We start from the raw sequence: 14,820 nt of genomic DNA, 5'->3' as shown, positions 1-14,820 counted from the left end.
GGGCGGTCTTATTAATGGTTTAGGTTAACCTAGCGAGGTCAAACCCATTGGAGCTGGTGATGGATCTAGTCTGTAGGAGCAGGGAGCCTGCCCTGGGATGAGGCAGGGATGACTCCTCCACCCTCTTCCCACACATCTGTCTTTAGCCTGGCCGGCCTGTTTCTGTGATCACAAATACTGTAGGGGGGGGGGATAAAGCGCAGGAATCAGAGGAATTGGGACATACTGTAGGGGGGATAAACGGAAGAAGTTCCTGGGGGAGTAACTGATGGCCATTCAGATACAGTAAAACACATTCTTTCACACATGCCCATGTGCGCACACACGCACACTGTCTGTAAGGGGTAGTGGAGGGTGGCCCATTACTGAGAAAGCTTCTTGCCGTGAGCTTGTCTAATACGATATATGTTCTATTGGATGTCTACGGAACATGCTAGATGCATAGATGGATTTTTGTAAGATAAGAATCAGAGTTTAATTAGAAGTAGAGATAATCCGAAGCCAAGAAAATGACATCATTCCCATTATGATATGCATTGAAATTGACCCAAGAATGAAGCTTCTCATCAAAGGACCCTTGTTTTGACACGTGTCTGTATTTCCTAGATAAAATACTCTGATGCATACTTTTTATTGGCAATAACCAGGAAGTGAAGTAGTGTCCCTAGGAAAACAAAGGCAGTGCAATATCAAAGCATCTGACACAAGTTACGCTTAAATCAAGCATACCGTTCATATGGACAGGTTTTGCACGATGAAAAGCTATCCGCTACAGAACAGACAGTGATCTCAGAGAGAGAGAGAAACACAAAGGGCTGACATCAGCCCTCAGCAGAGGAGAAAGGCAGAGAACATGCTCCTGTGTCCATGTGGTGGGATAATAGTAATACGTGTGACTATAGGGGGGAGAGGGGGATTAAGTCGGATAATAATATCAACGATTTATATTGTATCTGAATAGATGCAGTGCCTGAAGTTTTTTTTAATGGTAATTCTAATTTCCATGTAGATTATACATATTATACTAGGTACGTCAATAGTTAAATTACAGTATATTACTGTAGTGTAAAGCTATGGTTACATCCCTGTAAAGCAGATTATCCCTTGTCTACAATGAGTGACTCATAAACTGTGTGAATACAATAAAACATAATCTATCACAATTTAGGTTTTTATTATCTTTTCATTTGATCATTTTAATAGAAATTATAATGACAAAATGTCTAACTGCTTCCTGTGTTGGGGCTTTGTAGCACAACACAGACACAGCTAATGAGGTTACATAGCTTTACTGCAAGGCACACTGCAGACATGTTAGTACGTCAGTCCATTTCATTTCTGTTCTGCTCTGAAGATACTGAGCGGCATACAGTAGAAGGTTGGGTTGTTTAGTGACAAAACCAATACGTGCACAACCCTTGGGGAAAAACAAACAAGATTGTTGACAACGTAAATATTTAGTCTCCAAATGTTTATTAAAAACATAAATACATTTGCACAATGAGCAGTTGTCTCTCAGATACATTGTTACAGATGTTGGTTAGCTAGCTAGTGAGTTTTTGCCATGTTAGCATAGATGTGGCATGAGTCAAAACACCTCAGAACAAGACATGATATCAATAACAAGACAACGAGCTGAAACAAGCCACCTACGATTCCCCTCATAGCAGCTTTTTGTTATTGTTGCTAGCTATCTGACCATCCAGAATCATAACAACACGGCCTTCTACCTCTAAGATGTGCGTGCATCGTTTTAGTGACTGTAGGGCAATGGAATTATAAAGCACAGGGAATTACAATATTCACACTGTCCTCAACTTATAGGACATACTATAGTTGATCTTTAGATGGATTATTTCCTGGACACACAAAGCATGCTTTTTATTTATTTATTTTATTGTATCTTTATTTAACAAGGCAAGTCAGTTAAGAACAAATCATTATTTACAATGACGGCCTACCCCGGCCAAACCCTAACCTGGATGACGCTGGGCCAATTGTGCGCCGCCCTATGGGACTCCCAATCATGGCCGGTTGTGATACAGCCTGGAATCAAACCAGGGTCTGTAGTGACGCCTCTAACACTGAGATGCAGTGCCTTAGACCGCTGCGCCACTCTTAATGGAGTGCTCAAACCGGATCAGAGTTTTCAAGTCACAGAGGGGTACATTTTCAGCAATGCAATGTTTAACAGCGGGTGTTAACCTGAAAGTAAGTTTCATCTGTGTGTTGTGAACTGAAATGCACTGCTCAACCTCGATGAGCAGACCTTTAAACCTTGAAGCAGTTAATCTCCTCTGACATTTGACTCTTTTGACCAACAGGTTCACAGTTTGTTGACTCCATGGAGAGGCTTCATGTCTCTCCAGTCTCGGAGACAACCAGTCAGTTATCAGCATCTAGGCCTACATTATTTTGACTTTTGTAGGTCCTCTTCAATCAATCAGTGTCACAGTCAGATTACTGTCAGTCAACATTGGGGGTTATAAACGTGCGCAGTAGTAATGCTAAAGTTAGAGAGGCTGTGAGTCAGTCAGCTGGCTGGACATGCAGAAGAGACATTCATAATCACATGGCCCAGGATATGTTGGCCGCATGTTCCTTAGCCTTCATACGCAGCACGGCAATGCTGGACGAGCGTCTCTCAAACTCGGGCTTGGTCTCAAATGGGTGTCCGTTGGGCGAGGGCGTGAGGAGGGAGTCGGCCGTGAAGAAGTTGTTGAGGGAGACGTGTCCAAACTGGCTCTGCTGGTTGGGGAAGCCCACATACCCGTGGTCGGCTGCGGAGCGGGGGGAGTGGGAATACGAGGTGACACATGGGGGAGATCCACGGGGGAGCATGCAGGAGGAGACCACAGAGCCACTGGGAGCAGGGCTGGGCCACAGGTTGTTGGAGATCTGTGGAGGAAAATAAAACAGATCATTCATTATCTGGTTATTTATTATTCAACCAGAGAAGTTGATTGGTTTTGGCTTTGATTATGAAGTGCTACTGATGTTTAGTATTTTGCCACTGTGAGACCATAGGGAAATGTCAACATTGCGTTGAAGTTATTAAATTCTACAGTATATTGAGGGTATTTTCTTTTTATGAAGTGGTATCAGGCTACTTCAGATAGCCTATAGCCGAAGCTTACATTTCAGATTTCAGGGATGTGATAGAATATCAGGGGGAGAAGGCTTCCAGTCCAGATGTCACAAATTGTATTCCTGATCAACCAGGAAAAATCATATCTGTAAGATCTGAGCCCATCTGGTCACTATACTTACTATTCAGCATTTTCCCTACACGCTTAGACAAAAAAGGTGCTATCTAGAACCCAAAAGGGTTCTACCTGCAACCAAAAAGGGTTCTCCCTGGAACCATAAAGGGTTCTCCTATGGGGACAGCCAAAGAACCTTTTTCAAACCCTTTTTTCTAAGAGTGTACCACTGGGCTGGAACTACAATAGGCTACTGCCACAAGTTGGTTTACAGACAAATTTAGCAAATACTAGAAAGACAATTAATTGTGGTGCTGGTGAAGATTGTGGTCTGGTTTGGTGGTTATAAGTAAGGAGGTTTGTTAACGTTTATATTTTCAACTGGTTGCAAACAAAATGATTTCCCTAAACATATGACATCAGAGAGCATATCAGATATGACCTCAACCATCTATAAATATAGCAACAATTTTACACAAACTTCACATTTTAAAACCAATCCAGATCATGCTCTTTCATAGAAATGTCCATGTCCAACCCACAAAAACAAATGTAATTCATGTTCCCCTACAGTATGTACAAGAAAGAAATCATCAACTTTCAAATGGATTTAGTCATGGTCGTAAATCAAACAGTAAGATATTGGGCATGTTTCAATCCACCACTTGGCGTCAGTGCCCTCTATAGTAAGTCATATATCTGGATAAACTATATTAAAGGCGATGGGTTTATTCTAGTGTTTATATGAGAAACATATGAGAGGGAACAAATTCAGGCATGGATTTAGGACAGGACATTGAGAGCCTGGCTGTACGCCTTTACATCTTCAAAGCTAATCCTCTTCAACGATGTTAGTCTGTAAGAGTAGTCTATTTACTTCAAACGCGACTAGCGCGTTCTCCACCGACGGCGTGACCACACCCCACCTAAGGATTTTGATGGGTCAGACAAAGTTAAACATGTATCGTCATTTACGTGTATGAAGGCTCTATACATTTTATTTTTGAATAACGCGTTCTGGCAGCCCGTTATGACTTTAACGTTTAATGTTGGCTTTAAAAGAATAGCCTACACAGTCTAGAGAAAAGTAAATATTTTCAGTGAAATCTGAGACGGATTCATTAATTCCAGTGGTTTGCCTAGATACTTTCTAATCAACTTTGGAAATCTTATCTGAAATATGGTGCATGATAAATCGAACCCGCCGTCACAGATGGTCAATCTATCAAGGGTTTGTGGCGGTCAACAGCCCTCTCATCTTATTTGTAGTCTAGCCTATTCCATTTTGACGCACGACATGCTCCACAAATGATATTAGGTATTTATTAACAATAATTAGGACTTAGTATAGCCTACCAAAACCATATGTTTAATTTCAGATTATAGGATTTTACAGAAGATGGAGACTAAAAAAACGATTCAATAGTGACAAATGAATAGTTGTTCTGGTGAAAGAGCAAACTTGCCTGTGAATAACTGTCTGTTCTTGGCAACACTGATATGTCGTATGTGGCTGCAAAGTGACTTTTTGCCTGTTGAATCTGTCCATAACGTTCTCTTTTTCTCCACTTGGCTCTTCTGTTTTGAAACCACACCTAAAACGGGAACGAGAGATACAAAATATTCCAACTTTGTCAATAAAGAAATTGGTCAACATGTACCTTCTTTTTCAGCGTTGTCTTAACCTATTGCTCTGTTAGATTACACCAAGCCGTCGCACAAATATAGAGCCAATAAAGAAATCGAGGATCAATTCTTAATTGACAGTAGTACATCTTAAAATATGCTACAAAAAATATGGTTAAAAAGCCTAAATGGCCTGCATTGCACTACATTAAATAACCTTGAGCCTACTTATTTTGTACATTCTAAATACATAACAATTTGTTTTAATAGACCTAAAATAATACCAAAGGGATCTCAGTCAATAGTAGGCTACATGTGATGTTATTGATTCTGCTCCTAAACAACGTGGCAATAGAACACCTGAAGGACAGTGAGAGTAGGCCTACATTACCTGCACTCTGGCCTCGGTTAGTTCCGTCCTCATCGCCAGCTGTTCTCTCACATAAACATCTGGGTAATGAGTTTTCTGAAACACCTTCTCCAACTCCTCCAGCTGTGCGCTCGTGAATGTCGTCCTGTGTCGCCTCTTCTTACTGCTCGATACGTTACTGTCACACTTGTCACCCATTTCGTCCAAATCTGTTTTCTCCTGACACGCCGTTACCGGCGAGGCCCTCAGATTGCAACAGTTGTCGATCGACCTTCCAAGGTCCGCGTGCAAGGTATCTTCCGTTTTCTGGACACCATAATTCGCTGTATGAAAGAAAAATAAAAGGTATTATTTGCATTATAAATCAATGAATTACGCAGATGTTGCAAAAATATAGGCATATGCCATATTAAGTAATCTATGACAGGTGAGTGAGGCTATAAATAATAGGCCATTGACGAATATATTTACATTTAAGAGATGTTGCATGTAGGCATATTTGTTATTTAACCTATATGCGGTGAATGTGAAATATTTTGCAGTACAGTTATATTTCAGCTTTGGGGATGTAAAATAATATTTTCAAAACCACAACTTAATAATGTGAGCCTATAAACATACTTCCATTCCTCATATTAAACAGGCAGATTTTAAATATGATCACATCTGCCCATTGCTCTTTCAATGTACTGCTAGCTTGGCAATATAAAAAAATAACTAAATTGCCGCAATTCAATAGTTTATGGATTTAGAGCAATAAGAATCACATAACATAAAAAAAACATGTTTGAGATATGACATATAAATGTGGAGTTGTGAGGAAATTACGCACAAGTAGCCTACCATGTTCATTTCTCAGGCACAATTTTGAGAACAAAAAACGTGGGTAACACTTTACTTGCAAGTATAGACTATAATGCATGTACATTTAGTTATAGGCCTGATGCATCGTAACACATCTCATAGCCTACCAATTTCAGCGACAGTTAATTAAAAAATATATTTGGTAGCGTTTTATGCATCGTGAGTGAAAAAGGTTCCAGTAACTAACCGTGTTGGTCTCCGCAAGGCGAGGACCGCTCCATCCGCGAGTGGTGCTCGCTGCTCTGTATCCCGAAGGCCTGCACACACTTGGGCGACGTCTTGCTGTAGTACTGCACACTGTCCAAACTCTCCATAACTTGGTCCAGCGCGCCGCCAGAGCCCATGTAGTAGTCGCTGCCCTTAATCGCCTGACTTTTCAAAGCGAATTTATCGTTCATGTATTCCATGATCTCCTTCCCGAGATCTCGTCGCTCACAGAACCTTGTCAACTGACCATAAATAAGTTCTGTCGACGTTCAACAAAATTGAAGCGCTATATCGGCTACCCCGATAACACAATAATTCGCCAAAGCCGTTAATATGTCTTGTCTTGAAGGCACTTTGGTCTCTTTATAACGGGAGGGAGAGGGGGTTCCTTGAAGAAGCTTCCCTCCCCACTTTTGAATATGGAGCAGTCGGAACTCCTCCCACCCGCACAGTCCAAACCAAACACACTTTAAGTGATTCTAGACCCTAGAATTGGGCTTAATGGAAACAATCAAAATGACTTAAATTTACAACATGTTGAGCCACCCCAAATAAAGTGGGGTAATGATTTATCTAGCCTACTGCAAGTTGAGACTGCACATACAATTTGTTAGAGCGCATGGGAACGGACGTTGGTATTAGACACTCACGTAATGGTCATTCCAATTGGTTGAAATTATTGCTAATAAACTGAATAACTTTATTATCATGGCAATATATTTAGGAAAATATACAACTTTTATGATATTTTTTAGCCTTCAAAACGATGCTTTTAAATGTCAAATGTTTTTGTTATTTAACTAGGCAAGTCAGTTAAGAACAAATTCTTATTTACAATGACGGCCTACCAAAAGGCAAAAGGCTTCCTGCGTCGACGGCGGCTGGGATTAAAAATAAGAAAAATAAAATAAATATATTAGGACAAAAACACACATCATGACAAGAGAGACAACACTACACAAAGAGAGACCTAAGACAACAACATAGCAAGGCAGCAACACATGACAACACAGCATGGTAGCAACACAACATGACAAAAACATGGTAGCAACACAACATGGCAGCAGCACAACATGGTAACAGCCCAAAACATGGGTACAAACATTAGTGGGCACAGACAACAGCACAAAGGGCAAGAAGGTAGAGACAACAATACATCAGGCAAAGCAGCCACAACTGTCAGTGAGTGTGTCCATGATTAAGTCTTTGAATGAAGAGATTGAGATCAAACTGTCCAGTTTGAGTGTTTTCTGCAGCTCGTTCCAGTCGCCAGCTGCAGCGAACTGAAAAGACGAGCTAAATGCTATACGTTCTCTACAAAATGGTGAATTATAGGCCGATGCTAATTGCTGGTGGGTCTTTCAGATACATTCTAGAAATTAAGACTGACTTATTTGTCTGTTTTGAAAGACAGTTGTATATGCGCCCAATGTTGTGGTAATTCCTAAGGTCTACTGTATAATAATAATAACAAAAATAATGTGTATTCGATTTGCATTTGTATTGTCACGTTTCATCACATTTGCTGCATTTACGCAGCAAACACATGATGTTTATGCGAAGCTTTTTAATCTATTGAAATGTATTGTTTGGTTAAACATTGGCCTATTGTACATATTACAATCAAATGTATTTTTAAATCTATAGCCTAACACACGAAGCATGCATGCATTATTTATTACACCGTAAGCGCAAGCAATTGTAGTGTAGTTTAAGATGTCACAACAGGCCTCTCTATATGTGCACATTTTTAAAACGGGATTTAAAAAAAGTCGATAATAAAGGTGATCCTTATAGGATGATAAGGTGCTACCTGCTTAAAACTCAATGCATTTAGACCAATATAATGCATCATATTTAGTAATAGCTCAAGTTTGCGTGTGCCTCAATTGGGATTCCAGTATTTCAGAGCTAATAGTTATGCAGTTATGACGTGCACAATTATATCACAACAGGACACTTTGGAAAAAAATATATTTAACTTCAGGGAAACGAATTCATATGTTTACTGGGATGGTATTTACATGTCAATGGAATCTGTGTGTCGTGTCTCAATGTTCAGCAATGTTAATCGGATTTAGTGAGAATCCATGGAACTTCGAATTGGAGCAATAATAGCCTACTCACTGCAATTCGCACGAAACCATGTGGACAGCATATTTTTGTACGGATCTTTAACAAGCAATGCAATGCCCTGTCCAATTTAGCAGACCAAACAAAGACAACGAAAGTTAGGCTACATGTCAGTATGAAAAAGAATGAGATAATTTACCTATTTACTTGTTATAAGACTGCATTCGTGGTATGATTTTGATAACAACCACGTGAGTGAATGTATATGTCAGGAACTATTTTGTGGACAAATGTATAGCCAGTACTACTGATTATCATTTTATCCGTATTGAGCAAAAGTGCGTAAAAGTGTGCATCAAAGTGTGCATATGTGTGTGTGTGCGCGCGGGCGTGTGTGATTCATTTCCCGTATATATTCTATAACGATTTGGGGTGATAGGGGCTCAATGCAAACTATTGAACAAAGTCATAAAATAAGGCTATGCATAAACTTGAATTAATTCAATATTGGCTATATTAAAGATACATATAATACATTGACGAGGAAAAGCCTGCAGGAAACCAAACAGTACATATGACCACCGTGCTTAAAAAACAACAGGAAGACAAGTCCTCTCCATATAATGACAATAAGTATATTGCCAAGAACAGAAAGCATCTTCCCCCTCCGTCCATCTCGTGGGCCTACCACCTGCCATGCAGACCATATTTAGCTACGGTTCGCTATCGGGTCAGTGATAATACCTGGGGTTGGATGGTGCCACTCGAGAAAAAATATAAATAAATATGAGTGCTCTTAAGTAGCAGGGGGGAGTCTTATTGGGCTTCTAAGGTGACCTCGCCATGCGACCTCATGCTGAGGAGAAAATGCGAAAAGTTCGCGGTGGTTTGGTCCGTAGGTGGGCGATGGACTGAGAACTCCTGCCACAAGCCGCAAGTTCTTGAAAGTGGACATGATGTTGTCATTGCTGCAGGCTTGCCATAACAAAGGGTCGCATCTATTAATGATATATTTTAAACGTGAATTCAAAAACTAGACCCAGGAAAAATTATGGTTGCAATGTTGGTTTATCTGTTGCTCAAAATAAAACGACTTTCATGCACCATCATTTATTAATTCCTTCAGAAAATAATCTAAATATCATTATGGTCAAAATTACGAATCGAATCGAGTAAAAAGTAATTGATTAGAACAACAATTAATCACAAAAACAGCCTTGTTGAGCCTTGGTCTGAATAATAATAAACAATTGGAAAGTCATTTAAGACTGTAGCTAGCCAAAGCCACAGTGTGAACTCTAATTTACTGTCAGTGTTTTTGTCACTCATGTTAAAGTCTTAGATATACAGCATTACAGGCGACTCTCAAAATCAAAAAGCAACCAACGTTTATTTTTTGTTGCAGCTTGCCTATACGATTAGCCATTTATATAGAAACCCCTCTCTCCAAATGTTTACAAAATGTTAAAGCAATTGATTAATCATCAGTGTTTGTTTTTATTGTGTTGGTTTGTCTTTTGTTTCGCATGCTCACGCAGACAGGCATGCCTAGAAACTCAGGCACTGAGTCAGTGTAGAATGTAATCTGGGTTCATGTACACAGGTCTCTACGGCCACTTGTCTAATTCAAATGATAATAAACCACTAGATGAGCTCGCGGAGCTGATTCCAGATGTAGGAGAGATAGCTACTACTAATCAAAATATAAATATATACATTCTTGGAACAAGTTCTCAAAAACGGAAAAATGTGGAAAAATAGAGGAAAATAAAACTATACATTTTTTAAATATTTATAATGTTGACAATTCGTGCTACAATTCAAGTTGACCACACAAGTCAAGGTTAGACTTTCATGCAACACAATAAGGGCATAACTTTGTGTTGAATATTGGGAGGGGCGGGGGGTTCAGGGTCGATGGGTTCTGGTGTCAACATGTGAAAGCAATGCTCCCTCTAATTTGAGCTCGTGCACAGGCGCGCAGCTCCCCAGGGACTGCTGCACAGAAGAAATATCAGCCTGTGCAGAGTTGCACATATTTGAACTTTGCTGAACTTTCTAGTTTTCCCCTTTAGTTAACACTATCAACTTTACCTTCCACTGTGGGAATTAACAATATTAGCCACTTTCAATGCAACATACCGAAACAAAACGAACTATGCAATATTTTTTTTGTAGGCAAAACGTACCAGAGTAGGATTCTATTGCATTGACAGGCATGACTCAGCCCATACTCTACAGACCGGTGCAGCATAACCAATCAGAGCTGCAGTATCCCTATATGCAAATAAAACATTGACATATATGGATCTGTGCCATTCACTTTGAACTGGACTGTGTTTACAGCATGAGTGGTCATGAGTAGATGCACATGTTTAAGATCAAAGCAAGAGCTGCATGTAGCCACTTGTGCACATTTGTCCATATTCTTTGCTAGTAAGCATTATTAGCCCATTTATAGCTAATTTCTAGTCAGCAATGAGGGAGTGGTTGCTTACTACAAGAGCACAAAAAGTTTGCGTTTCTTGCCATCTTTGAAAAGCAAGTCAGGTAAAGAGCATTTTTTTCTGTCTTAAAGGGGGAGTGTTGTATTTTGAGACAGGCTTGAATAAGTGAAGTAGCCAATAGGCAGAGGGTAGCATCATTTGTCTGTTTCTCTGTAATGATCAAATAGCCACAGTAGCCTACTTGGCCACTGTTATAACTGTAACTTAAAGTGGGTACAGCCTCAGTGTTCACAGAAAACGCCGCCAATAGTTGCACAGAATTTTCACAACTTCCAAGTTTTCGCTCAGCAGACCTGACATTAGCCCTGTGCCTATTTTTTGGGGAAACATTGGTGAAATGGTTGTTTCTGATTAATTTCGAAGGGAAAATACGTTTAAAAACATGTCCTGATAATCTGGTCAAAATACCCCAATCACAACTGAAACGCCAATAGTGTTCTCATTACTTTAAACTGTGTTCTTACTCGTAACAGTTCAGAAAGTCACCACCACACCCCTTCTTTAACTACTTTTAAATTTAAAAAAAACATTATTCTACTTGTGTACCCTTTACCACACTTGGCTAGTACATGGTCTTTTTATTTATTTATTTTATCGTTATTTTACCAGGTAAGTTGACTGAGAACACGTTCTCATTTGCAGCAACGACCTGGGGAATAGTTACAGGGGAGAGGAGGGGGATGAATGAGCCAATTGTAAACTGGGGATTATTAGGTGACCATGATGGTTTGAGGGCCAGATTTGGAATTTAGCCAGGACACCGGGGTTAACACCCCTACTCTTACGATAAGTGCCATGGGATCTTTAATGACCTCAGAGAGTCAGGACACCCGTTTAACGTCCCATCCGAAAGACGGCACCCTACACAGGGCAGTGTCCCCAATCACTGCCCTGGGGCATTGGGATATTTTTTAGACCAGAGGAAAGAGTGCCTCCTACTGGCCCTCCAACACCACTTCCAGCAGCATCTGGTCTCCCATCCAGGGACTGACCAGGACCAACCCTGCTTAGCTTCAGAAGCAAGCCAGCAGTGGTATGCAGGGTGGTATGCTGCTGGCATGAGTAACTAATTTCTTATACCCAATTCACTTAAAAGGAGTCGAGTCCAGACACTTCTTACTTGGTTACACAATTTAATATCAGTATTAATTCATAAAAAACTTAAGTGACAGTCATAACATAACTGTTCAATATGGCTCAAGCAACGGACTTCAAAATAAACCAATCAGTATGGCGTCATGCTCAAGCAACGGACATATACATATATATAAACATATATATAAACAACATATTGTCATTCACCATCAATAAAAAAAACATAAACATTCAGTAACCGGTTGCAACCTTATACAAAGGTGGGCATAGTGGTACAGAAAGGGGTCAGATCATCAGTCTGAATTCAGTAAAATGCACTAAATACCTGTTAACGGCTGTCACTGACAGAAACAACATTTGGGCATGTTGTTTGTTGTCCTATCTATGGTATCCATCTTCTCCTGGTGGACACGACAGACGCAAAATAGTTCAATCTGCTTTGGGTGCGTTCGTAAATTCGCTCTGGATATCTACTCCAATTTCAGAACGCTCTCCTCCTGTGTGCTAGAGCGCAGAATAACTGATTCATTTACGAACGCTCAACACCCTTTGAATATGGCCGTTGTCAGTAAACCTCAACTAAAAGGCGTAATTAAATTGTTGCCAGCAGCACAGTTACAGTCACCAATGCTCTGGATGACATGAAAACAGCCTAACCAGCTCTGCTAGGGCGAGTAAAATAGTCAGAGTGAAGTGTTCTCTAGTTTGTGTGGGGCGGCAGGTTGCCTAGTAGTTAGAGCGTTGGGCCAGTAACCGAAAGTTGCTAGATCGAATCTCCGAGCTGACAAGGTAAAAATATATCGTTCTGCCCCTGAACAACGCAGTTAACTGTTCCTAGGCAGAAATAAACATTTGTTCTCAATCCACTTTAAAAAAGGTTATATTCAAAAAAGCGTAATTAAATTGTTGCCAGCAGCACAGTTACAGAGATTGGAGATATGGATAACAGAGCCTTGTCTGGAAGCTGAGTGCTTGACTGCGGTTGAGGTCAGAACTGTCAAAAATTTACGCTCTGAATTTATGAACAGACAATCTGACAAAGCTCTGAATTTATGAACAGACAATCTGACAAAGCTCTGAATTTACGAACGCCCAGTGCGTCCTCTGGACACTACAGATTTAATGTTGTGCGCAGCCACTAAATGAAATCAGAATACAGGCAACAACATATGTTATAGCTTGGTCTACAGTCAGCAAAGCTGAGGAGTTGAACCGATATCTCTGTGCGATGTAAATTGCTGTCCAACGTCCTTTACCAGAATGCCATATAACTCAAATTCTTAACTGATCACCTGTTCGTCCTCTCCCTGCCTCAACATGGGCGGGGTGCCCTCGCTCACTATTGCCTGTATTTGAACCCTGACATAATCATATTACAAACATGATTGGGTTAACTTATTAACATGATGCATACCATGGCATTGTTGAATACTCGTTTCTGATTGACTTGAAATAAATTCTAGAACATGCATTATTTAAGTGATAATGCTCGAGAAGCCGTTTTCGGAGGATATTTTGGCACAGGTGTTGTTCGTCGAGGGCCGGCAAACCGTGCCAATATATCGTCCAAACACCGACATTAGCACTCATATACAACGGGTTACCAACATATTCAAATAATGATTGACGTATTTTAATTAAAGAAGTTATTTTGATTGATTTATTTCATCCTTCCACAAGATATAGTGCCGACACAAATATAGTGTTGCTACCCAAGCCGACTGGTCATTCGTTCTATGGGTTTGGTTGCCGGAGACGCAACCCAGTTGTTCAGTGACTATTTATAGATAATAAACATAGAGTAGCAGCAGCGTAAAAACAAAGGGGGGTCCCGGTGGACATTTGATTAATTGTTCAGCAGTCTTATGGCTTGGGGGTAGAAGCTGTTAAGGAGTCCTTTGGACCTAGCTTTGGTGCTCCGGTACCACTAGCCATGGTATGAAAGGGTTATAATCAACTCGTGGCTTTATTCGTTCTCTGGAAAGTAATGCAACTCCATTGAAAGTCAGTTCCACTCCGCTAGCGAGTCGTGGAAGACACCTTCCACGTTGTTCATTATTTTCCATAGAATGCATAGCCTCTTGTTTATTATTCCTTACTTAGATTCTGATTTTATTAAGTAAATTATTGATTTACTGTCTGGCAATAGGTATAGCTAGTTGGCTGACGACATAGTACCAGTCTACAGGGCTGGCGTTATGGGCCGGCCCTAAGGGGTCTGGCCCGCCCTACCGTCCCTCCTTGCCCGTCCAAATAAAATATTAGACTATAGATAATTTATTTGACCAAGACGCGTGCCGACAGAAAGACGCATCAATCTCAGATAAAGCATCCGATTGAGCGAAACAGCGCCCCTCTGTCTCCGTATGTGTAGACCATGTATCTTATGCTTTCTGGACAAAAGGAGTATGGCATGTCATACCTTTTCTGGCCAGACAGCATCAGATCCATGAGCTACATACACTAAGATAGAGGGGTGCTGTTTTGCTCACTAGTTTCAGCAGAGAGGAAGAGGCGAAGCCTTGCAAAAATCTATCCTGAATAAGCCCAATGCATTTCTATGGGCATAATATGCAGACCTAACCTTGTCACCTACATTCCTGCCTAGGACAACGACTTGCATTGTTTGGGAGACAGATGCCTGGTTTCAGCCACTTGCGAATTAGAAAGCAAAGTTGGCGGGTGCACTGTTCGGATGCTGGCTTCCCCTAAAGTAAATTGATGTCTTGCCAAAATTATACAATTACTCCTGTCTAAATAATTAGCTAACGATAGCTCAAGCCAAGACAGAAAGGGAGGCAGACAGGCAGAGTAGAGAGATAGTTTTATTTGTCAGTTTTAGGCCTATGCATTTCACTTAGTTGACGATGGAAGT

The 14,820-nt window shown here is 40.5% G+C and overlaps 1 protein-coding gene across 1 annotated transcript; it reads right to left on the bottom strand.

Moving 5' to 3' along the window:
• Window positions 1-1,475: 1,475 nt before the first annotated feature.
• alx1 (ALX homeobox 1) lies at window positions 1,476-6,470 on the bottom strand. The gene is made up of 4 exons (XM_055932922.1): window positions 6,251-6,470; window positions 5,221-5,522; window positions 4,670-4,798; window positions 1,476-2,898 (listed from the first exon to the last, which is right to left on the bottom strand). The coding sequence occupies exons 1-4, from the start codon at window positions 6,468-6,470 to the stop codon at window positions 2,569-2,571; spliced, it is 981 nt and encodes a 326-aa protein (XP_055788897.1). The 3' UTR covers window positions 1,476-2,568.
• Window positions 6,471-14,820: the final 8,350 nt, after the last annotated feature.

This window comes from Salvelinus fontinalis, chromosome 9 (assembly GCF_029448725.1).
Source record: "Salvelinus fontinalis isolate EN_2023a chromosome 9, ASM2944872v1, whole genome shotgun sequence".
Lineage (NCBI taxonomy): Eukaryota > Metazoa > Chordata > Actinopteri > Salmoniformes > Salmonidae > Salvelinus > Salvelinus fontinalis.
This window is presented reverse-complemented; position numbering and strand designations above follow the sequence as displayed.